The following is a 22,317-nucleotide window of genomic DNA, read 5'->3' on the forward strand; positions in this document are numbered from 1 at the left end:
CACAGTGGGGGAGTGGGGAAGGCTGGAGATTAAGAAACAGGTGAGTATCTTCCGCCCCTCAGCCCTGGGGCATCCAGAGACCCCTGGTTCACAGCCTCCTGCCTTGGGGTCTCCTACCTGCCTCTGCCTCTGCTAGGTCTCTCTGCACCCAGCTGCTCCAGGCGCCACGTTAGAGTAGCACCTTGTCCTTTGAACCTGGTCCAGGGAAGCTCATTCCATTAATTAATTACTTATTTATTTTTAATTGTGGTAAAATACACAGGACATAAAACTTATGATCTTAACCATTTTTAAGTGTATAGTTCAGTAGTGGTAAGTATATTCTCACTGTTGTGTAACCAATTTCTAGAACTTCTTCATCTCCCAAATCTGAAACTCTATACTCCTTAAAAAATAATCCCCCTCCCCACCCCAGCCCATGGCAACCACAGGGAAGCTCACTTTTAATTTTTGGTTCCTGCACAGCCAAGGCTGAGTGGTGCAGAGCTTAGGGGTATGGGCTCTGGAATCAGATGTGCTGGGTTTGCATGAGTTCTTTCCCCTCACTGAGCCTCAGTTTCCTCATCTGTAAAATGGGAGATAATTCCTAATACACAGAGCCGTTATACAAACTGGGTGAGATAATGCCTATAAAAGGAAAATATCCAATAGTGATATTTTTGGTTATTATTATCATCCTTATTAGTGAGTAGCTGAGAGTGCCTCAAAGTCATAGACTGCAAGACCAGGGTTTGAATTCAAGCTTGCATTCATTGCCAGGCGACTTGAGAAAGTCCCTACACCTCCCTGAGCCTCGGCTTCCTCATCTAACCCCCGAGGGTGAAAGGTGGTGCAGGTGAGACTCCCCAGGCAGCCTCCGTAGCCATCACCCAGGGCCTGGTCACACCCTTCCTGTACAAACTCCCCTGGGAGGCCAGTGCTGCAGGGAACGGGATTCTGGCTCTGGTCACATCTAGGACCCAGGGCCAGTCCACGGTAGGTGCAGCTGGAGCAGGAAGGCGGGCCAGCCGAGCAGGGCAGCCAACCCACCGCTTCCCTTGTCCTTCCCACAGGGCAGAGTGGTCTCGTGGCCAAGGCCTGGGGTGCTCTCGGAAGCTCCTCTGGCCAGAAGCAGGGCTTGTTCCCAGCCACCCTCTCCCTCAGGCCCCTCTTGCTAGAGGTGGGTGTATATGGGGATGGGAGAGAAAAGAACTTTTCCCAGGATGAACTCCAGGGCTGGAGGCAGGAGCCCACATCCTGCCACTCTCTGCCAATCCTCATCTGGCCCTCCCACTCCACTGACTCTGGGGGCGTCTAGGAGGGAGTCCAGCTGGGGTACGCTCTGCCTGCCCGCTGGGGGCCTGCTAGCTGCTGTCCTGGGTGGGGCAGGGTGTGCCAGGCGAGCCTGGCGCCCCAGTCTCTGCTGCTCTGCAGCTGGGGCACCTCCCAGCTGCCCTCTGGGGCCATGGCTTGGGGCGTCCCATAGGCACGCAGGAGAACTGAGCAGCTCCCGTCACCTCTCTCAGCAGCTGTGGGCTCTTGGGGCACGGACCCCATCTCGCCCATCTCAGTATCCCACACCGGGCTCAGAGCCTGGCACACGGCGGCAGGAATTCAGTGCGTAACCATCTGTCAGCTGCACAAAGGTGAGGGTGCCCAGCTACCTCCTCTGGGAGAAGGGAGAAGTAGCTATAGAACCTTCCACTGGGGGGGGGGGTTCCCTGCAGAAGCGCAGGGAAGGGCCCTAAGCCTCTGGAAGAATGGACCCACAGGGGTCACGTGGGGCAGAGCCCTCCAGGTGTGGGGCCTGGGACTTCTGCTACCCCAGAGAGCTCGGGGCCTAGCTCCGGACTGGCTTTCCCAGACTACAGAGGATAGCAGTAACCGTGAGCACTCACATAGTGCCTGCCATGAGCCAGGTACTGCTCTGCGAGCTCTATGTTTCTGGGAAGAATGTTACTGCGGCTGCCTTGGGCAGAGGGCGGATAACAGCAGTGCCCGCCTCACAGGGCTTGTGAGGGCCACGTGAGTTATGCAGGGAAAACACTTGCCATAACCACCAAGAAGGAGTTGGAAGGGAAAGGACAGAAAGCTACCTTTTGCTGTCAATTAGCTAAGTTGCTAAGACTCCTCCTTACCCTTGACTTGGCATAACCACCTCCTTCTAGAAGCTTCTGCCCACTCCCAGCTGGTTTAGGGCTCCCACAGACACCTGTGCAGGCCCCTTCAAGGGCCGTCTTCATTCTCTTCCTGTTGCCTACCTCCCTCACGCACTCCCTGGCCCTGAGCAGGCACTGCGGGCCCAGCACACAGTAGGTGCCCAGCACGTGTATGGGGATGCACAGTAACAGGCTCACCTTCTTGGTCCCGTACATGATTTCCATGAACTTCTCATCGGCATCCTGAAAGCGCTGATCGAGGAAGGAACTTGTTTTCCGCACCAGGTTCCAGATCATGTAGTTGTTCAGCAGGCTGGGGCAGGAGACCAGACCCGCTCAGAGATGCCCCAGGCCGGAAGCATCGCAGCACTTCCCCCACTGACCGCTAGGGGGCTCTCAAACTCGGCCTCTGATCAACCGGGTTACTACTCTCTAAAGCACAAGGGATGCAAACCCCTCCGTGCCTAGTGCAACTGCTTGTACACCACAGGTGCTCAATTAATCCTCGTTGCCTAGCTGCTTTGTGTCTGGCCTCTGTGAAGCCCCTGCGTGGAGAATCACCAAGTATGGTGTCTGCCACTGGGCTAGGGTGGGGAAGAGGCTGCCATGACTATAGTTTGGAGATGTCCCTGTGGGAAGGCCAGTGAGGGAGAAGGGGAAGAGCAGGAAAGCAGCTCTGGCCAAGGTTTCCATGATGACACAGGGGACCAGGGTCACAGGGGACCTATCTGTGGTTGTCACCACCATTGCAAAGAAGTCACCTTAGCACAAAGATGTTCACTACAGCAAACATCTAGCCTCTAATCGGAAATTGACCTAAATGTCTGACAACAAGAGAAACGGTAAGTAAATAATTGCATTTATATGTGGCAAAATACTATGCAACCATGAAAAATGATGCCTGCAAAGGGTTTAGGATGACTCGGGGAAAATGCTCATGGTAAAGGGCAAGGGAGAAGCAGCCTATACATTTAGGTACAAATGATGGGGAAAAAAAGAACCATGTCTTGGAAACTCCATCTCTCTTTCATGCTGTCTCCTCCATATGCACACATAACACTCAGAAGATCAACAGTAGTGTTTTAGGTAATTTAATTTTTTTCCTGTTTTTTCTATAGTTTCAAGATTCCTACAAGTCTTTAAAATTTAAAAATAAATCATAAATCTTAACCAAAAATAATAGCTACCATTTACTGAGTCCCATTTTGCATTAGGCAATGTGCTAAACCACACCACACTGATTGTTTCACTTGATTCTCACAGCACCCCTACATGGTGGGTGCCATTTGTATCCCCATTTTATGGATAAGAAAAATGAACCTAAGATAGGATAACAAATTTGGCCAAGGCTACAAAGCTGGTAGGGAAAGGAGCTGGGATTTGAACCTGTGACTATAACCAGGATGCCCTGCTGCCTCTCATAAAAGCCCACCCCAGGGCCCATTTTCCTGAGTCAGTTTGTCATCCCCCACTCCTGCCCATCGTGCCTGAGCAGGCGACTGCCTGTGAGAGGCACGGCCCAGGCTGCCAGGGTCCCCTTACCATTTGTCAGTGCTGTTGATGAGAGTGGACACCTGCTCGAGGTATTCTTTGTCGTAGACCACAATGGGCTCGGATTCATTGATCTCCACGGGGTAGAAGATGGTGTTGAGAAAGGGCAACCAGTTGATGGCGGGTGCCAAGGTCTGCAAAGGAAGAGGACAGCGTGATGCTGCGTCCCCAGAGCCGCCTTCTGCAGGAGGCGTCATTGCACCTGCCGCCCTTTGGCAAAGGAAAGAGCTCGGTGCTGTCTGATGGTCTGGGCAGACAGTCAAACACAGGCTGGCTGGCTTTTGTCAAACACGCTACAGGCAGAATTCTAAGGAGCCCGGCACCAAAATTCAATTTGAAATGGAACTAGGATGGTATAAGAGGAGACGCAGTGGCAGCTACCATTCACCAAGCCCCTGCTGTGTGCTGGAGCCATCGCAAATCATCTCAATTGGTTCTCATGAGAGCCCAAGTGGTAGGTTCTTTTCTTCCCTCTTTACCAAGGAAGAGACTGAGCTTCAGACAGGCCTGAAACAGTTAAGCATGTGGAATCTGGAGCCAAACTGCCTGGGCTCTTATTCTAGCTCTCTTACTAGCTGTGTAACCTTGAGCAAGTTAACGAACCCCTCTGTGCCTCAATATCTCATCTGAAAATTGAGGATCACCTTAGTAACAGAACCCGCTTCATCGGGTTATAGCGAGGATCCAATGAGCTAAGGTTGTCTGTTCTGTTCAACGTGGGCTTCCGTAATATCAATTAGCTTCTTTATGTTTGGTGAGTTCAGAAATAACAGCGGTATAACGTCTAAACAGTGTCGGTCTATAAATGATGTTTCCCAGGCGTGGGATCGGGGAAGGCGAGAGTAGAAAGCTAGCCTTCAGCGAGAGAGGGAGGCCGGTCAGCTCTATTTAGGTCGGTTGGAAATGGGCACCTGCGCCAGGGCTCGCTCCCTCCAGCTCTGCGTGACTCTCAGCTTCCAGCAGGCTGCGTGCGGCTCAGGCTCCCTGTCTATCTGCAGCACCTTAGTGTCCACGGCCAGCACTTCCCCCAGGCAGCCTCTCGCCATGCTGAGCTATCTCTGAAGGCTCCAGGTACTGTTTTGTTAGGGTTCTGATTACAATATTGCACAACTTTTTTTAAAAAAAAAAAATTGTGGCAAAACACATATAACATAAAACTTACTATTTTAACCATTTTTAAGAATACAGTTTAGGGGCATAAAGTTCATTCACACTTTTGTGCTGCCATCACCATTATCCATCCACAGATTTGTAGAACTGAAACTCTGTACCTGTTAAACAATAAATTGCCATGGCCTCCCACCCTGCCCCTGGAAACCATTTCCACTTTCTGTTTCTACGAATTTGGCTATTCCAGGTACCTCATGTGAGTGGAATCATTCAGTATTTGTCCTTTTGTGCCTGGCTTATTGCACTTGGCATAATGTTCTCAAGCAAGTTGCATAACTTCTGAATGTTTGCTCTTGTCCTATTTTTCTCAGATGTCCTGTTATTTTTAGTGTGCAATTTTACAAAATGCAAGGTTTTTCAGGATTACATATTCTGTGCTATAGCAACAGTGCCCGTACGTGTCAATCACTTCGATGGGTGTATCTAGCATTTAGCAAGCAATCCATCAATGCTGGCTGCTGCAATCGTTGCTCAAGGTCTCCCAAGAGTGGCCCTGGGCTTATTCAATTCCAAATTCTGTTCTCTGTCCCACTGAAAAAGGGCAAAATGCAAGACAGTTAAAGGAAGCGAGAGAAGCCTTGTGAATGGCCTTCATATGGGAAAATCAATCAATGATGTAAAATCAACCTATAATGTAAGATCAATCTATAACCTGTTGGTAAATACTGTGACCTCCCCAGGGAGAGAGAGACGGCCATGAAGCTCCCCATTTAACACAATGAATTTGCAGATGAGGTAAGGTGACTTTCCTGAGGTCACACAATTAACTAGTGACGGTGCAGGTCTAAAACCCAGGTTCACTCGTCTCTCTGGGTTTACAAGGGCAGCTCAGCTATTGAGGAACAAGGGACCTCACAGGACATGAGAGGCTGTGAGGAAGGCAGGCCCCGAAGGCAGAGGTGTGCTGGTAAACAGTGAACAACCACCTCCCAGTCGATGGGTAAATTTTTTCACCAGGATGACTGTGAACTACCTGCAGAGTTGGGAAGACAGGCACACAGTGGACTCGGGAAACGGCGGACTCTTACACATCCCAGATGTGTAAGAGCCCTAGGCTGGGAGTGAGCAGACCTGGATCAAAGTCCCCAGCAGGAATGAGCTTTGGGACCTCAAGCCATTTTCTATCCTTTCTCTAAACTGGGGCCAACAATCTGCCCTCCCAGAGATGACTGCTCTGCTCCCCTGGGACCCGCTGCTCCATGACCCCGAGCTTCCTTTCTCCCTCGCTTGTCCTCTCTGCCCTCTCCCGGCAGGAGACCCTCGGGCAGGTACTCTCTGGGGCTAATCTCTAACATTTCTGTGGCTACAAAATTTGGAGGTGTGCTCGTGAGATCTTCAAATAGGAATCCACAATTTGAGCCACCTGGCTTGCATGACCTGCAAGTAAAGACCCCAGGAAAATCAACAAGTTTACAAAATGTCATTGTTTACAGGATGAACAAGAGCTTCATACACTGCAGGCGACCGGTACAGATATCGGATGGTGAGAGAACCCTGTCCCTTAGGGAGAGCAGGTGCTGTGCGCAGGGAAATTCTCACAACTCTGAGATAAGGAGATGTGTGTCGAACACCAAGACTTTTATATTTTCAATCTCTGTTGCTTTAGCAAACGCCTAACTTTTAAACACATGTGCCTAGATCCAGCTCCATGGAGACGGCTGTTTTAATGGACTAGGACATTCCACTTGTGACTCAAACCCTCTGGGGCACACTGATGAGCTCCATTTTCCACACCCGAAGCCAAGGAGCACTGCTGGTCACAAACCAGCCAACACAAGTAGGCTTGAAAAGAGGACAGAAGGGAAGGATGCTTCTGGGCTTTGTCTCTGCTAGAGAGAGAGAGGGCACAGGCTGGGGCTCAGTCCCAGACAGCCTTTGGTGGGGGTTCCGGCAAGGAACAGGAAGGCCCTCAGGCCCCCAGAGCAGCAACAGAAGGATGTCTGACTCATGGCTCTGCATTCAGACTCTGCTGGGGCTTAGCCCGGAACCATTCTATACACCAGCAGGGCTAGCCTGGAACCACACCGGGAAGCCTGGAGCACCTGCTCCCTGAGTCATTTGGAGGACGGGGAAAAAACCCCAAATTTCCAGATACCAGGGAACGAGACATTCTCTGTCCCAGGGTGGAATAAATCAAACTAGTTTAGTGCTGGGGACCTGGGTGACATTGCCAACAACAAAGGAATAATAATAATAGGTTACACTTGTATTGTGCATGTCAGCTTACAGAATGAAACCTCATCCTTTGCCTCAACTTACCCTCCTTCAACCCAGTGGGTAAGCCAGGCACAGACTCTTACCCAGGACACCAGGCTTCAGTGGGTCCAGGACTTCTTTAAATGTTAGACATAATTTTTTTGTTAATATATGCACATATGCCCATTTTTTTTCTGGGAGAAAGTCCATAGTTTAAAACCTGTTCCCAAAGGACTCTGTGGCTTAAAGAAGCACTGTCCCTTATGAGGGCAGGGGGCTGCATCTCATTTGTCCCTGTGTTCTGCCACATGGCAGGTGTGAGTGAACTAGCAAAGCCCATTTTACAAAGAGGAAACCAAGGCTCCCTGGGGTGGGTTATGTAACGTGCCCATGGCCGAGCAGCTCCTGGGCAGCTGGCTGGGGCCGCCTTCTGACTCTAAGCCCAGGGCCCATCCAGCTCGACTCCTGCTCCTGCTGAACTCTTCCCGGCTTGGCAGCTGTGCAGCCGGGAGGGAGGAAAGGCCTCCCTTCCTTGCTGGCAGAAGGGAACAAAAGCAATGGTGACAAGAGGCGTGGGGGGGGAGGGCCCGGCAGCCACGCTGGGCTCATGTGCTCAGGGCTCCCGTGCCTTCTCTGCCACCACTGGCATAGACAGTTGGCATCATGGCCCCTGTGGGGGGCCGAGGCACTGCTGGGCCCCTCTCAGGCTGGGAACTGGGCAGCTGGAGCAAACAAAGTAACGCTATATAAACGGCATCTCCCCAGACCTCCTGGCCTCCGAGCAGAAAAACAGTGACGGATGGTGCCCGACACCACTGCTCACCTCCAACACGGCCCCCTCGGCACCTCACACAGGCCGCTCCTCCGCCCAGGACCTGGCTGGTGCTCACCTGTCCTTAGACTCTCTTTGTACTTCTCCCCAACCCCGGCTCCCAGGGCCTGCTGCTCTGCCCAAGGCTCTTAGCAGTGAGACAGCGCTATTTCCTAGCTGGTGTCCCCCACTGGCCTGGAAGCACATCAAGAACGAGGCCCCAGGGTGGCTCCATACACACCTCCCAGATGGAAGAATCAGGAGGAAAGAAGGGTAGGCACCTAGTGTTTTTCCTGAAAGGACAGGCCGGGTGCAGTGGCTCACGCCTATAATCCCAACACTCTGGGAGGCCGAGGTGGGAGGATCACTTGAGCTCAGGAGTTCGAGACCAGCCTGAGCAAGAGCGAGACCCCCGTCTCTACTAAAAATGGAAAAATTAGCCAGGCATGGTGGCACATGCCTGTAATCTCAGCTATTCAGGAGGCTGAGGCAGGAGGATTGCTCGAGCCCAGGAGTTGGAGGTTGCAATGAGCTATGATGACACCACTGCACTCTACCTGGGGCTGCAGAGCAAGACTCTGTCCCCTACCCCCCCAAAAAAAGGAGTGGATGAGCAGACTCCGCGAGTCTGAAGGCAGGGAAGGAGAAGACGCCTTGGTGAGCCCAGCACACGAGTGACACCTGCCCGAGGGGAGGAGCAAGGTCTAGCCAAGCGCTCCTGGGTGATGGTGAGACACAGGAAGCTCCACCGAGGCCGCTCTGTGGATTCCCCCGTGACCCCTGGCACCCGGGACAAGGCTGGACAGCACTGGGAAGAAGGGATCGGCAGGCAATCGGCTCCAGGCCCAGCGGCCATCGGGGGGCAGCCGGTAGCAGAGGCTGACCCACAGAGGGGACATCACCTTCTCTGATGGGTCACCCCAGTTCCAGAGAGCATTGCAGGTGTGACTCCCTGTTATACCTCAGCCAGGATGTCACCAGGGGATGTGGCCAAGAGCAGAGCTCCAGTGAGCCGACCCTGAGGCCCAAGCCAGCTCCTCTGCCACGCGGGGGCCTCCAGGCCTTGAATATGTCACTTAACCTCCTGGCTCAGCAAAGGGGGAGGTGACGCAGAACCCACACCTGACATTTATTAAGTGCTTACTGTAAACAGGCTCGGTGGCTGGGGAGAGCGGACGTGTCCTATCGACGTGAGCTGCTGCTGTCATGCCCACGGGGCTTCGGGGAAACGCCGTGACAGAGAGGCAGCACCCAAGAGTCCACTTTGGAGTCACTCACCAGTGTTGGCCTCCAGCAGGTTACTTGACCTCTCTGAGCCTCAGTTCTTCCCTCTGTGAACTGGGGACAGCAACCCTCCCTCCCACACAGGGTTGTTCCAGGACTGGAGGAAGCATGTGGCCACAAGCAACCCCAGCCTGGTGCCCCGTCTGAAGCCCGGCAGCCGCCCGGCCCCCGCAGTGGTGGCGCCAGGTTACCTGCAGCTCAGCGGCCGTCACTTTGTGGTAGATGAGCTCCTCGTCGCGGCGCTTCTCCTGGGGGATGGTGATGTTGGCCAGCGCCGTCTCGAAGTCCAGGATCTGCTGCATCTGGGGCCGGATGGCGTCCTCGTCCCCTCCGCCCAGCAGCTTGCCCAGCTGCACCATGTAGTTCAGGTAGCCAGTCAGCACCTGTGGGCCCAGCACCCCCAAACTGTCAGTGGCGCCACCCGCCGCCCACTGGACCAGGGCGGGGCGGGGCGGCTGAGACCAACGCAGGGAGTCGTGGGAAACACAGCGGATGACTTTAACCCTGTGTCTGTTCGCTGTTTCCCCACGGCCAGCCCTCGGGAGAAAGCCCGAAGGCTTCTCTCGGTCCCCAGGCTCCCAGGTGTTTTCTATTGTTGGAATACACCTTTCCTTTTTTTGAGACAGAGTCTCACTTTGTTGCCTGGGCTAGGGTGCCGTGGTGTCAGCCTAGCTCACAGCAACCTCAGACTCCTGGGCTCAAGCGATCCTCCTGCCTCAGCCTCCGGAGTAGCTGGGACTACAGGCATGCGCCACCATGCCCGGCTAATTTCTTCTATATAATTTTAGTTGGCCAATTCATTTCTTTCTATTTTTTAGTAGAGATGGGGTCTCGTTCTTGCTTAGTCTGGTTTCGAACTCCTGACTTTGAGTGATCCTCCCGCCTCGGCCTCCCAGAGTGCTAGGGTTACAGGCGTGAGCCACCGCGCCCGGCCAGGAATAAACCCTTCTAAACCGCCCTCCGCCCCGGTGTTCCCAGATCTGAATTAGGTCCCCCGGTAGCCTTTCACAGCTCACCCTTCCCTTACCACGATTTGTCATTATGCATCTAGTTGGGTGGCTCGTTAAGTAACGTCTGCGTCCCCTACTGGCCCTTAAGCCCCGTAGGATGGGGACCTAATGGTTCCCTGCCACCGCCCAGCACCAGGCACTCAGTGGCGCTTGCTCAGTACAAGCAGGTGGAGGAAGGAACGGGCAGATGACTCGTCCCTGGCCAGCTCTCCCCAGGACGTGGTAGAGGCAGGCAGGGGAGGGAAAGGCACGGCTTTGCAGCACGTGGCCGTGGATGAGAATCTCAGCCTCACCACTTACTGGCCCTGTGACCTTGGGCAGGGCACTCAGCGTCTCTGAGCCTTACGCCCTGCTCTGTAAAAGGCAGGGTAAGATTAATGCCCATTTGACAGATGAGGTGAAGAGAAGTTCAGAATCTGCAGGGTGACAGGGAGGGTTAGAGGTGATGTACATAAAAGTCCTGGCACCCACAAACGGTGGTGGCTGTGACCACTGCCTCTCTCTAGAATGGGGACGAATGGTATTTGCCCCCTGCCCCTGGTGTCCATGATGCCTGAATGTGACACAGCCAGCTTAGGGGCATCCCTCCCCTGCCAGGGACTGCCTGTCACCCGTCAGGTAAGTGACACCTCTGGGCTGCCCTGGCTCTATTGGCCTGCACGGGAACGCTGGGGGTAGACACCAAGGGGGCACACACATCTCGGGGGGTGGGCTGGGGACAGGGCCATGTTTTTGAAGGGGCACACTCACCTTCTCGTTTTCAGTTTTGTTCAGGTAATAGTCTCTTGAGGGCAGGCCCAGGCCAGACTGGTCCACCTGGAGAGAGGGGAGGAGAGACGGAAGCGCCTGTGGCATGTGCGTGTGCCCTGCATGGCCTCCGCCTGCCCCGGGGACCGCCGGCACGTGGCATCAGAGGAGCAGCTCACATCCCGGCAGGAGCTCGAGCTGAAGTACCTGATGGCCCCCCAGGAAGGGAGGACGCCTTCCTGCCCATTTGAAAAGGGCTGGGCACAGCCGCCTCCTCTCTAAACACCTCCTGGTCTCGGCAAAGCGCCGCTGCTTCCCAACACGTCCCAAGTGGTCACGAGCCACTCGCAAGCCGTGCGCCTTGGTCAAGTTACTTAGTCTTTCTGATCCTCAGGATTCTCATCAGGAAAGCAAGAAAGAACACCTGCCCTTCAGAGCTGGGAGGATTCCAGAATACAGTGCCGGTGGGGGCCGCTGAGTGCGGGCAGGGGAGGGCACTTCCCTGATGGCTGCTACCGGAGCCTACGGCCACACCTCGACACACCCAGCGTAGGTGTTATTTCAGTTCATTTGATGGATAAGGAAACTGCAGCTCAGAGAGGTTGAGGCACTTGTTCAAGGACACACAGTGAGTGGAAGGCAGAGACAGGCGGGAGCTCAGCCTCTATGGCCCCAGGCCGGGTTTCTCACGTCTGCACCTGAGGCGGGGGCAGACCAGCGCTGGGGCTCCCCCGGGCGTGCCATCCTCAGTGTGGGGCAGGCTCCGACAGGGAGAGGTGACTCAACACCATTCCAAGCACAGACGCTGAGGTGGGGGGACGCGGAGGTGCTTCAGTTGTGCCTAGGAGTTGACATCACTCTTGGGGCCCACAGTGACACAAAGGTTCACCTGTGGTGCGGTCTCTACCTGCTTGTGGAGGTCACCCTATCCTTCCTTAGTCTCTTGCCTACAAAGATGTCACCAATGGGGGCCTCCAGGAATAATCCGGGCTCAGAAACCAGAAGCCTGCCGCCCACCTGGGGCAACTCTCCGCCACCCCTGCGCTTGCCAAAATCAAAACAGGAAGGGGTCATGCCCTTTCCTCCTCCTCCGCTTCCGGCCAGCTCACCTGGATCACGTTGCTGTTGGAGTTCTTGGAGTCAGCACTGACGTACACAGAGAAGAAGGGCGAGGTGCGGTAGTGGGCGGTGACCACCTGCAGGGTGTCCTGGAAGTTGTCCTTGGCCCAGGGACCTGTGATGTTCCAGCCCCCGAGCTGTGGGGAGGGAGAGGGCGGGGAGGTGACGAGGTTGCAGGGAGACCAGGATGCGGGTTCTGCATGGAGGGTTCTGACCCGGGGCTGGAGACCCACAGGTGCGGCAGACTCATCCTAGACAAGTGAGGCAGGGACCACGTGGCGGCTGCCCCTGGGTGGCTGGGAGGACTGGGAAGGAGGCTTTTCCCTGTACACTGCTTACTTTCTGGATGTTGAACCACGTGAATGTGATTCCTACAAAACACAAATTCAATTGTGCCTGTGGGGGGAAAAAGGCCCCGTATGTTTAAAAAGGTTGATAAGCTACAGTCTGCTTTCGTCTCTCTCAAAGTTGGGATTTTTCTTTTTTTAATCTCCTTCATCTTCCCTGGCTTAGCACATGCTGGTACTCGGGGCCTGTCCAGAGAGGAGGGACCGGTGCAGTCCCCAGTGCCCACAGCCACCGACCCTGCCGTGACACTTTCCCGGAGCCGGGCCAGGAGCAGGCCCTCCAGGGAGCACAGGGCAGCCAGAAACCAGCCACGGCCACCTTCCGCCCGCACCAGTGGCCTGGCCAGCGCCCTCAGAGTTTGCTCAGGGCCAACCGGGAGGGGCCCAGGCAGAAAGATTCCTTCTGCTCAGGGTAGGGGTGGACTGGGTCAACAAGGCTGTCCTCACAGGGAGGGCTCTGGCTCTGGTCCAAGAGTCTGTTGCTCTTTCCGGAACACACCGCGCTCCCCACACAGGAGCATAGCCTCTGAGGACGAAGCAGCAGCAACGTGGAGGAACACTTTCTCGGTAAACATGGCCCCTGTCCCACACACGGATGCACGGAGACACACGTACAGCTGACAGACATCCACAACAGATGCTGACACACACCCTCAGGCAAATACACGTACAGTCCCACGCGGAGACATGCAACACACACACACACACACACACACACCCTCAGGCAAATACACGTACAGTCCCACGCGGAGACATGCAACACACACACACACACACACACAAACATACACACACCCTCAGGCAAATACACGTACAGTCCCACGCGGAGACATGCAACACACACACACACACACACACACACCCTCAGGCAAATACACGTACAGTCCCACGCGGAGACATGCAACACACACACACACACACACACACACACACACACACACCCTCAGGCAAATACACGTACAGTCCCATGCAGAGACATGCAACACACACACACACACAAACATACACACACCCTCAGGCAAATACACGTACAGTCCCACGCGGAGACATGCAACACACACACACACACACACACACACTCAGGCAGCCCCAACATACGCAGACACCGCTGTCCAGCTGGGTGTGGTGTGAGTAGGAGGCTGGAGGTGTGAGTAGGAGGCTGGAGGTGTGAGTAGGAGGTTGGAGGTATGAGTAACAGGCTGGAGGTGTGAGTAGGAGGCTGGAGGTGTGAGCAGGAGGCTGGAGGTGTGAGTAGGAGGCTGGAGGTGTGAGTAGCAGGCTGGAGGTGTGAGTAGGAGGCTGGAGGTGTGAGTAGGAGGCTGGAGGTGTGAGTAGCAGGCTGGAGGTGTGAGTAGGAGGCTGGAGGTGTGAGTAGGAGGCTGGAGGTGTGAGTAGCAGGCTGGAGGTGTGAGTAGGAGGCTGGAGGTGTGAGTAGGAGGCTGGAGGTGTGAGTAGGAGGCTGGAGGTGTGAGCAGGAGGCTGGAGGTGTGAGCAGGAGGCTGGAGGTGTGAGCAGGAGGCTGGAGGTGTGAGTAGGAGGCTGGAGGTGTGAGTAGGAGGCTGGAGGTGTGAGCAGGAGGCTGGAGGTGTGAGCAGGAGGCTGGAGGTGTGAGCAGGAGGCTGGAGGTGTGAGCAGGAGGCTGGAGGTGTGAGTAGGAGGCTGGAGGTGTGAGTAGGAGGCTGAAGGTGTGAGTACGAGGCTGGAGGTGTGAGGTAGCTGGGCCCTGGCAGTTCCCGAGAGCTGGGCCTGAAGCCGGAGGGGCAGGCAGGTGGCGGGGGCAGGAGGAGGCTGGGGAGGTCTGCCCGAGGGACCCACCTTCTCAATCAGCTCCATCAGGGGCTTGGCCCTGAGCTCCTCGATCCTGGTCTCGTTCATGCACGCACGGTAGTACACCTGCGCCTTGCGCTCCGCCTCGCTCGCGCTGGCTGTGGCGTTTTCTGGAAAGACAGACAGCAGAGTTTGCAATGTGCCCCCACTTGCTCACCGGGGGTCCCTGGGCTAGTGCTTCTTCTGTGCGCCTCGGTGATCTCAGCTGTAAAACAGAGCTCTGACACCTTCAGGGCAGCAGCGGGAGGAACTCGGTCATGACGGGTGTGAGTGCCTGGGCAGAGCTGGCAAACTGTGGGTGCTCCTGGACTTGTGCTGACGGCGTCAGGTGTACCAGGTTTCCGCCCCTCTGCTGACGGGGTCCACAGACCCACCAGCTGCAGTCTCCTGCCCCGCTGGCCAACACATGACACGGATACCCCTGCCTCGTGCGTGGGACGGGGCCTGTCTTGGTTTTCGGATCCCAGGTGACCTTTCTTGCGCTAAAGAAGAAACTGGAATGGGCTAGAAGCTTGAAAGGCCTCATTCATTATGAATTTACTTTCCCATTCCTCCTCGGAGAGGCTGGGCACACTCTCTAGACTCACGGTCGACTCAAAGGGCCATGTTCCATTGCCACTGCCAACCCCTGTGAGCGGCATCTCCACCCGCCGTGGCTTCTCACACCTTGCCCCGGACACCAGGAGGCTCTGTTCCCCTTCTGCCTCACCTCAGTGCCCAGGTCCAGGTGCCACCTGCAGAAGGCAGTGCCCCTGGGGGTGCGCTGACATGGGAGGCTCCCATCTGCACCTGGTAAAGGTGCCGGGCTCCTGTGCCCGCGCCTTCCTCTCAGAGCCCACACCTTCCTGGAGTCTCCAGTGCCCTCAACTCCGTCTGTCCCACCCGCTCCCTCCCTGGGGAATCCCTCACTGCTTTGGCCACTTTTCCTTATTCCTGTTCATTTCTCTAGACCCTGAGGCCCCTTCTTGTGCTTCCTTCAAAGATTCCCCAAACCCCACCTCCTCCAGGAAGACTCTTCTAGCAGAACTTTAACCATTCGCCCACTGGACAGATACTAGCTGCTCATTCTGTCGCAGGCACTGTGCGAGCTCCGGGACACAGAAGAAAACACCCTTGTCCCCAGGGAGCTTCTGCATGGGACCCTGTTAAAACCCTACCCACCCTTCAAGGACTCTCTGAGGCCATCTTTTCTATGAACACCCTAAGATGTTCATTCCTGAGGCCTGGACGCTCTGAGCACCTGCTGAGTGCCAAGCGTGGTGTGTGGCATTAGGTTTCACAGACACAAATAGGACCGCTCCCTCCGCCAGGGAGCTCACGGTCTACAGTAGTGGACACAGATGTGCAAAAAAAATGACCACGAGACACAAAAGTGCTCTGAACAATGCAAATAGCCACAGAATGCAGAGAAAAGCAACTCCCGTTGTGGGGTGCGGAGAGGAAGAGGATCCTCAGAGGGTGCTCCTTCCACACAAGCTGGTTCTCAAACATTTCAGAAGTGGCCCACCAGGTAGAAATGAGAAAGGGCGCTGGGTCAGGGAGGAGGGCAGTGTGGGGACAAGCGAGGACACACAGGGCATGCTGCCTGGAGAGCAGAGCCCCGGCTGGCATAGTCACTTGGCGCAGAGGGCACGAGTCTTTTCCTGACCAGTCTTCTATCTGTTTTCCCGCCCTCGCCCCAGAGAGCTCCCTGTCTGCCAATTCTTTCTCATATTAGCACCATGGTTTTTTCTGGTCGGAGAGCACCAAGTCCCGTTTTTGCTGAAGTCAGGTGACAGCCCTGAAAGTGGGATGGGACCAGCCTGGGGCAAGTTCAAAGGCAGCTACAGAGACAAGCGAACCCCTAGAGTGAGAGCCAGGGTCATGGGGCCTGGACGAGAGGGGCTACAGAGGGTACAGAGCCCTGGAGCCCTGGGCTATTGCGCTGCAAGTGTTAGAAACACCTGCGTGGCCCCAAGTCCCAGGGGAGCCGTGAGCAGAGGCCTCCCAGAGGGGAGGGAGGAACTGGGGGCAGCTGGGCTGGTTACGACTCCTCAGACCTCAGACGCAGGAAGCAGAGTATCGGGGACAGTGAAGGGGGAGTCCCAGGGGCCTCGTCTCTATGGCAACGCTTCCAGCAGCTCAGCTCTTGAAAAGGAAAGCGAGAGAGTCGTCATTGCTCCCAGGCCCCGGACACAGCATCTCACTGTCCACATCTGGCTCCGGCCATGACCCTGAAAGGCCAGGGCCGTGGTGGAGGAGGTGCTCTGCACACTCTGGCCCCTGAGCGGGCCTGGCGTCTCCCTGCCCCAGCAACCCAAGGCCATCAAGATAAAAGGCCCAAAGAAAGGCTCCCAGGAACAGACTGGCTGTGCTAATTACAGCGAGTTCCGAGGTCCAAGGCTGCCTGGCCCCTCTTTCCTGACACCTGTGCACAGCTCCGAATTATCACCAGGGTAGGGAGACAGTCCTTCCATCACAGCTGCCCCTCTCCTTCCCTGAGAGGCCGCCCCCCACATTCACACAGCCTGGGTGCCGTGCTCACTGGTTCTCCCACGGCTGTTGACCGAGGGCCTCTGGCCTGGCAGCAGCTGGGCTGGGCACAGAGGACATGGCGGCCAATATGGACGAGGGCCTGTCCGCGAGGCTAGCAGCGTGGCGGGTGAGAGAGACGGCAACCCACATCCGGAGGGCATGGTCTCAGCTGGGTGGGCGCTGTGAGGGCAACGTCCAGGAGGCCTTGAGAGGGCGGCGGGACAAGGCCCGGGGAGAGGAGGAAGCCCCAAGGACGCCTTGTCTGAGCTTCAGGGTGAAGGGGGAGCTCAACTCGTAATGGAGGTGGGGCTGTGTGGGGGCCGCTTCCCCCCATTCCACATCTCAGGCGTCGCTGTACCCCCAGGACCAGCCCCGGACAGGCACACAGTAGGCCCTCAGCGACGACATGTGCTGAAAGAACAGGGCCCAGGGTCTGGTTTTGATGAGGAAGGACACCGCATCTGGGGTTGGGAGGGAGAGGCGGCCGGTGCCTGACTGAGATGTGCTCGGAGAGACAACGTGACAAGTGACCCCTGTCCCCCGACCCCCGAGCTGCCCCCCGACCCCCGAGCTGCCCCCCGACCCCCGAGCTGCCTGGATTCCCACTGCCAAGGCTCCCAGGCAGGAGCCCTGGCAGACAGTGAGGTTCCTCTGCCACCCTCCGGTTCCCAGAGCCCGTGGGATGGCCCCAGCACAGCCTCCCGCCTCCTCCGTTCCTTCCTCACTCGGGGACAGCCACCACCGAGAGCCCCAGCCAGACAGCAGGCGGGGAGGCCGCTGCACGAAGGAAGTGAGCACAGGCGTGGCTTGTCCAGGGTGGCAGCAGAGAAGGGGGCGAGAGGTGCGTGGAACGTGCGAGAAAGGGCAGCTGAGGACGGGGCCTGAGCCAGCAGTCGCTGTGACCCGGACGTGGAAGCCTGGGGACGAGGGCGGGTTTGGGGAGCAGAGCAAGTGCAGACGGCTTCTGTCCAAAGCTCCGTTTCAGACATTTTAAGTTTGAAATCTCTGTTAGACATCCAAGAGGAGCCCTGGCCTGGGGAGTTCGTAGAGATGTTGCCTCGAACTGCTGTTAGCCCAAACCGGCGCTGGTGTGCCAGTCCCCCCGAACTGCCTGCGGGGCCTGCGTCACACGTTCTCACGGGGGCAATACCCGGGAATCTGGTCTCGGGGGGCGAAACGCACTGCTCTTTTCACTCTGTGTACACAGAGGAAATGTACCCACAGACAGACAGGGAGGGTACCCGTGCGTTAAAATTCCATGGAGGGGTGACAGTGAATACAGCATGAGAAACACTGACTGGGCCTGTCCCCTCCTGCCGGTCCCCAGGCCCTGCCCCAGGGCCACGGCGCTCACTGCTCCTCCTGCCGGGCACACTCTTCCCCGCAGAGCCGGGTGGGCTGCTCTCTCCTTTCTTCAAGTGTCCACTCGGACGTCCCTGCTCAGAGCCGCCTTCCTGACGGCTGCGGCTGTGGCAGCCTCTTTCCCTCTCTGGCTCCACACCTTACCGGATCTTTTTCGGAGCCCTTACTCCTCACAATCATCATTTATGGACTCATTTATTTGCTTATTGTCTGCTTCCCTGCTGGAATGTCGGTCACACAAGAAGAGAAGGTCTTGCTCCATACGCCACCCCAGCGCCTGGCACAGGCTTGGCGCACGAGCCATGACTGGTGAGCGGTGACTGCGCAGGCAAAGGGTTCCGGGAGCTCCGCAGAGAAAGACGCCGCTTCGGCCCGAGGGGCGACGCTTGGTTTCAGAGCCAGATCAGGCACAGACCTTTCTCTGGACAGGAGAAGCTGGGTCTCCTCTGAGCCACCCCTGCCACGTTTACTGCCCGGCAGATAATGCCCTGGAGGCGAACAGTGAGCCCGCAGCTAACAGGTGGCTCCCGGGACTGAGCTGGGGACGTGTTTTGGAGATGGTGGCACTTCCAGGGCCTCAGTGGTACGGAAATCGTTTGGCAGCCTAGGGCCGGACAACAGGGCTCCAAAATGCCTGGGTACTTCCTTCCACAGACTCCAAATTCCCGAAACTTCCTTAGTCACTTCCCCAACCCCTCGAGGAGAGGAAAGCCTGCACACCACTGAATCGGCCTGCATCTTCCTCTGGGCGTTTTTATGGGAACACCCTCGCCCACGTCTCTCCTGGGGAGGGCTTCGGGGTGGGGGTCTGGGGATGGTGCGGCGGCGGGACAGCCCCGCCAGGGGCATGCGGGGCCCTGACTCCACTGCAGGGCAGGACCAGTGTTTGTTTTAGATAAAGCCAGACTCAGTTCAGGCAGTCGCAGGCCTCTGGAGCCCCATCCTGTTGGGGGGGAAAGGGGAAAGCTGATAAAGACGGCGCCTCGTTCTGACGAACAGAAACAAGGGCAACACCACCGCCACTCTCCGGTGCCGCTGCACACCAGGCCCGGCCCTGGGCCGTGATCTCACCCCGCACGGATCCCCTGGGTGGAAGTTATCGCCCCATTCAGAGAGAAGGAAAATGAGCCCCCCTCACCAGCCCAGGGAAGTGAAGGAAGCGGCCTACAAAGGCAGAGCTAACACGCACCGTGCTGGAGTTTGAACCCGGGCACTCAGGCCTCCCTGAGAAAGTGAACTGCTCCTCTGCATGTGGGCGTGGCCGTGTGCGCCTCTTGTCATAACAACGGCCACAGTGGCTATTGTTAGTATCACACCCAATTTACACACAAGAGGCCGGGTCACCTTCCAAGGTCACATAAGTAAGGTGGCGAAGGCCAGGACTGGAGCCTAAGCTCTTTCCGCTTCCCTGTCCTTTCCGGCAGGTTGGCTTAGCAAACCACAAGTGGATCTGAAGCAGTCCAGCAGCCCCTCTGCAGCCCTGGACACCCCCTTCCATCCTCGCATCAACGAATCAATGCTGTGGCTCGAATGTTTATGTCCCCTCCAAAATTCGTGTTGAAACTTAGTCCTCAGTGCAACAGCATCAAGAGGTGGGACCTTTAGGAAGTGATTAGACTATGAGGGCTCCACCCCGTGAATGGATTAGTGCCTCATAAAAGGGCCTGAGGGAGTGAATTCACCCTTGCCACCCCTTCCACCATGTGAGGGCACAGTGTTTGTCCCCTCTGGACAATGCAGCAACAAGGTGGCATCTCAGAACCAGACAGCAGCCCTCACCATCAAGCCTGGTCTTGGACTTCCCAGCCTCTAGAACAGTGAGAAATAAATTTCTATTCTTTATAAATTATCCAGTTTGTTACAGCAGCACAAACAAAGAAAATCAATCAATCCATTTAACCATTCTCCAAACACGCAAGCAGTGCCCTAGTGTCTGCAGACACTAGGCTGGACAGGAAGCGTTTGCAATGCAGATCCTATCCACAGACGGCTCCCTTCCGATATGCACAGGAAGATGAAGCTAAATTGGATGGTAAATATTGGAAAAACATAGCAAAATAAAACTATGAGAGATGGTACAGGGTGACATGATTAACTGCCAAACCACTGACATGGACACGTTTAATGCCATTGGGATATTCTGTATTTCTCAGGGTGGCTGGTACTGGGGGTAGAAGGAAGGCAGACTGCTGACTCTTACTTTAGGAAATCTGTATTGCTTAAATTGTCACACCAAGCATGCATTAATTTTTTTGTGCGCATTCATCTCATGGCATAAAATATAGTAAACACAATAGGCGCACACAAGGTTCTGGCTGTTCCGTGCCTGGCCCAGTGCCACTCCCAGCCCACAACTTGACCTCAGGGATCAGGTGGAGGTAAAGCCAGAGTCTGGGACTAGAGGCCACTCTGCACGAGCCCTGCCTCCCTGGGCGTGGGGTGGAGGGATGGGCCTAATCTTGGCACAAACCCCAAGGTCCTCCGGATGAGAAGCTGCACCAGGAGCAGTGGCATCAAGACCTGAGGGCATGATGCACACGGCCCGGTTTTGGGACTAACTGGGAAGTTGGAGGGCTTGTCTGCTGTTCCTCTCCCCCCCCCCAGCATGAGCAACTCTCAGCTTTGGACTGCTGCTGTGTCCTTGGCAAAGTCACTTAACTTCTGTGAGCCTCAGTTTCCTCATCTATAAAATGGGAACAACAATTGCTAAGTGCTGGGGTTGTAGTGAGGATCAATGAGGCAGTGGCTATGAGCCTGGCACGGTGCACAGCACACGTGGACACGCAACAAACGTCGCTGTGCCTCCCTCTCTCTCAGGCCCTCAGGCCTCTCCACTCCGGCAGGCTCTCTCCAACAAGGTGGGAAGGGAGCTGAATCTGTCCCTTGTCCTGAAGGAAGTGGCGTGGGACGGGGGAAAGGGCACACGGCCAGGAATCAGGCAAGTCCCAGCTCTGCCACCCACTAGCCTGTCTTGAGGACCTCTCTGGACCTCAGTTTCCTCATCTATGAAACAGGGTGGACAATACCTTCCCAGCTTCCACCCCCAGGGTCAAATGAGATGGCATCACAGAAGAGCTCCGGAGCCTGTAAAGTGCTGTGCAGAGGTCAAGGGTGAACAGTAACAGTAACGTACAAATAGCGGCCGCCACAACATGCCAGGCCTGGGCAAAGCACGTAAACGTATTTTCCCACTTAATTTTCACAAGCCAGAGGAGGCGTGGCTCCCGCCGCGCAAGCCCCAAGCGGCCCTCTGGTAGCCATGGAACACATAATGGCGGAGGCAGGTTTGAGAAAAGTCTTGAAGGGTTTGTAGGGGTGGGGTAGGTACTCTGGCTGGTGGAATCATTAGAGCTAAAAAGCAGAGCCGTTAGGCAAGGCCAAGTCTAAGGGAAGAGGGGCCTGGCTGTTTCCTTTCCCTGACAAAGTGAGGCCACACTGCCGTCTGCCCCAAACCTACAAGGACAGCCCGTGCAGAGCGTGGTGGAAGCCGTCTGTGTCTCCTGCAGCTGAGGCTACGCCCCCACTCAGGCAGTGGGCTGCAAGGACAGGCCACGGTGGCACCTGGCCTAGTTCAGCCCGCCCGCTACAGATCTGCCTGGTTTCCTCTGCGGAGGCAGGCTAGGGTGGATTCGCCTGCCGGACAGACGCGTGGCTTGCCCACGGTCACCCGCAAGTGGATGGTAACAGCTGTCCTGCGGGCCGAGCTGACACAATCAATCCTCACTGGCACTCTGAGCATCCCTCCCCCCACTCTGCCTAGAGGGAAGCCCACCCCCTGGCTAGGCTGGAGTGGCCCGGGTACCCCTGCTTTTCTGTGCCTGTCACCCTGTCTCCGTCTCAGGCCTGCTAACTGACCCCTCTGTCTTGGGGAGGCTGAAACCAGCCTGGCCTGGAGCCCAGGAATGCACTGGCCCACACTCCTGCATGTTTTTTGTCGCCCACTCACCTGCCGCCTGTCCCTTCCGGGCTTTCCAGGTATCGAAATCGAAGGTGCCAATTCCCACAGGTGAGGGGCCATTTTTAGACTGGTTCATAGGGGTAAGCTTAGGGTGAGGGGACCCCAGGACATCCTTCCTGAGGAAGCTCCTGGTCAGTATGATATGGGGTGTCCCCAGCTGCTGTGGTCATCAGGCCCGGGCCAGGGCTTGGCTCTCCTGGCCTGGAAAGTGCAGCCAAGCAGTCCCCGGGGAAAGGAGGCCGGTGACCCACACTTCCCGGCGCCCTCCTCCGGCTCAGTACCG

General features: G+C 56.2%; 1 protein-coding gene across 3 annotated transcripts in view; it reads right to left on the reverse strand.

The window, feature by feature from the left end:
* Positions 1-22,317, reverse strand: part of ECE1 (endothelin converting enzyme 1) — a 107,117-nt gene that overhangs the window by 18,610 nt on the left and 66,190 nt on the right. For all 3 annotated transcript variants that reach the window (XM_012768713.3, XM_012768711.3, XM_012768712.3), the window contains 6 exons: positions 14,189-14,310; positions 12,017-12,163; positions 10,911-10,976; positions 9,342-9,533; positions 3,681-3,823; positions 2,337-2,451 (listed from right to left, as the gene is read on the reverse strand). In XM_012768713.3, coding sequence (XP_012624167.1) covers positions 2,337-2,451; positions 3,681-3,823; positions 9,342-9,533; positions 10,911-10,976; positions 12,017-12,163; positions 14,189-14,310 — 785 coding nt within the window. The remainder of the gene's footprint in view (positions 1-2,336; positions 2,452-3,680; positions 3,824-9,341; positions 9,534-10,910; positions 10,977-12,016; positions 12,164-14,188; positions 14,311-22,317) is intronic.

Source organism: Microcebus murinus, chromosome 2 (genome assembly GCF_040939455.1).
Source record: "Microcebus murinus isolate Inina chromosome 2, M.murinus_Inina_mat1.0, whole genome shotgun sequence".
NCBI classification, from domain to species: domain Eukaryota; kingdom Metazoa; phylum Chordata; class Mammalia; order Primates; family Cheirogaleidae; genus Microcebus; species Microcebus murinus.